The following is a 2217-nucleotide window of genomic DNA, read 5'->3' as shown; positions in this document are numbered from 1 at the left end:
AGGTGCCTCCACCCCCCCATCTGCCCCAGGAACCTCATCCTCACCAGGTTCCTCCATCCGCCCCATCTGCCCCCGCCCTGTCCCATCTCCTGCTCTACCATCTCCATCTCCTTCCTGCCCCCACCCCCCAGGATGCTCCCGCTGGACCTGGCCCACCTCTACGTGCATGACGTGTCTGCCTGGCGCCTTAAGCTGCGCCTGGTCACAGGCCGTTACTACTACCTGGAGCTGGACGCCCCTGATAACGAGGCTGGCTTCCTGTTTGACCGCTGGATCCGTCTCATCAACCTGCTCCATGAGCCTGCCACAACCTGGGCCCCCAGGACTCTGAATACACCCACCATGGACCTGGCACATATGGTACCTCCGGCCTCCACCTGGCGCCTCCAGGTGGGCACTGCCCCCACAGCCCCCAGGGGCAACTATGGTTTTAGATTTCAGAGCCAAGACAAACAGCCTGAAATCCAGAATCCCAAGAAATGAGGCTGGGGGCCTGGATGACAGAGGAGGGGCTGGGGGTTAGACTCCTGGGTCTGAGGGGGGAGGGGCTGGGGGCCTGGACTCCTGGGTCTGAGGGAGGAGGAGGGGCTGGGGGCCTGGGCTCCCAGGTCTGAGGAAGGGCTGGGGGTCTGGACTCCTGGGTCTGAGGGAGGAGGGGCTGTGGGGCTGGACTCCTGGGTCTGAGGGAGGAGGGGCTGGGGGTCTGGACCCTTGGGTCTGAGGGAGGAGGGGCTGGAGCCCTAGATTCCAGGATTTGCAGGGGCAGAGGACAGGACTCCTGGTCCTGGCAGGGGGATGGGTTGGGGTCCTGGAGTCCTGGGCTGGGTAGGTAACGGAGATGTGGATACCAGGAGGAGGCCACCCCTCCTGACTGGCCCCCTCTTTGTCCACAGGCCCAGCCCCAGTCCAAAGGTTCAGGTGAGTAGGCTCAGTGTCCATCAGGCTCTCCCCTGCTTCTCAGCATCCGCTGCAGTAGGCGTGGTCAGACCTTCCCCTTCTCCCCTGGCCAAGCCCCCTGCGGGTCTCCCTGTGTCCTCCCTGTCAGAGACCCTGACTCAAAGCCTCCCCTCTTCTGCAGTCATGATTGTCGAGCCCACCTTTCCTTACAAGTTAATGGCATCTCAGAGACAGAAGACCAAGGTGAGCAGGCCGGGCAGGACCGGCTGCTGATGGGTGGGGCTGGGGGTGCTGTTCCTCCTCACTGCGCTCCGTCCCTCCTCCCACTGTCAGACCCTCAAGCGCAGGTTCAAGTCTCAGGCCGTGGGCGACTCTGTGCCTCTCATCTGGTCGCGTCTGGAGCATGCTGAAGCTAGAAAGAAATCTGCGGAAAAGTAGGCTTAGGGTTTTGCTCCTGGTGGGAGGCAGAGGAAGGCTGAGGACCCTGGTGCAGATGACATCTAGTCACACCACTTCGCGTCCACAGGTCCCAACCAAAACTCTATGCTGACACGTCTCGGACGAAAATCCAGGTTTCTGGTGAGCACACCTCCCCCTCTGTGTACGGATCCCCGAAGTTCTCACCCTTCCCCTGAGAGCTCAGACCACTTTCTTCCCACCCAGAGAAGCCCAGCATCACCATCCGTACCATCTTCAGCATCATTTCCAACACCATCAACAACTCACACTCCTCTTCCAAGGCACCTATTTACTGGGGGCCCAACTCTTGGTCTGAGGGAGGAGGACCTGGGGGCCTGGACTCCTAGGTCTGAGGGAAGAGGGGCTGGGGGCTGGACTCCTGGGTCTGGGGGAGGAGGGGCTGGGAGGCTGAACCCCTGGGTCTGAGGGAGGAGGGGCTGGGGGTCTGGACTCCTGGGTCTGGGGGAGGAGGGACTGGGGTCTGACTCCTGGGTCTGAGGGAGGAGGGGCTGGGGGCCTGGACTCCTGGGTCTGAGGGAGGAGGGGCTGGGGGCTGGACTCCTAGGTCTGAGGGAGAAGAGACTGGGGGGCCTGGACTCTTGGGTCTGAGGGAGGATGGGGCTGGGAGGCTGAACCCCTGGCTCTGAGGGAGGAGGGGCTGGGGGTCTGGACTCTTGGGTCTGAGGGAGGAGGGCTGGGGGCCTGGACTCCTGGGTCCAAGGGAGGAGAGGGCTGGGGGCCTGGATTCCTGGATCTGAGGGAGGAGGGGCGGGGGTCCTGGGTCCAAGGGGGGAGAGGGCTGGGGGCCTGGACTCCTGGGTCTGAGGGAGTCGGGGCTGGGGGCTGGACCCCCGGGTCTGA

The 2217-nt window shown here is 63.4% G+C and overlaps 1 protein-coding gene across 1 annotated transcript in view; it reads left to right on the top strand.

The window, feature by feature from the left end:
* FAM71E2 (family with sequence similarity 71 member E2) overlaps positions 1-2217 on the top strand; it is a 4869-nt gene that overhangs the window by 539 nt on the left and 2113 nt on the right. Inside the window, exons 3-8 of the mRNA XM_034986523.1 lie at positions 132-390; positions 894-918; positions 1079-1140; positions 1231-1331; positions 1424-1476; positions 1561-1637. Coding sequence (XP_034842414.1) covers positions 132-390; positions 894-918; positions 1079-1140; positions 1231-1331; positions 1424-1476; positions 1561-1637 — 577 coding nt within the window. The remainder of the gene's footprint in view (positions 1-131; positions 391-893; positions 919-1078; positions 1141-1230; positions 1332-1423; positions 1477-1560; positions 1638-2217) is intronic.

This window comes from Mirounga leonina, unplaced genomic scaffold (genome assembly GCF_011800145.1).
Source record: "Mirounga leonina isolate KUSES-001 unplaced genomic scaffold, KU_Mleo_1.0 Mir_376, whole genome shotgun sequence".
Lineage (NCBI taxonomy): Eukaryota > Metazoa > Chordata > Mammalia > Carnivora > Phocidae > Mirounga > Mirounga leonina.
The sequence above is the reverse complement of the archived record's forward strand: the minus strand, read 5'-3'. Positions and strand labels throughout refer to the sequence as shown.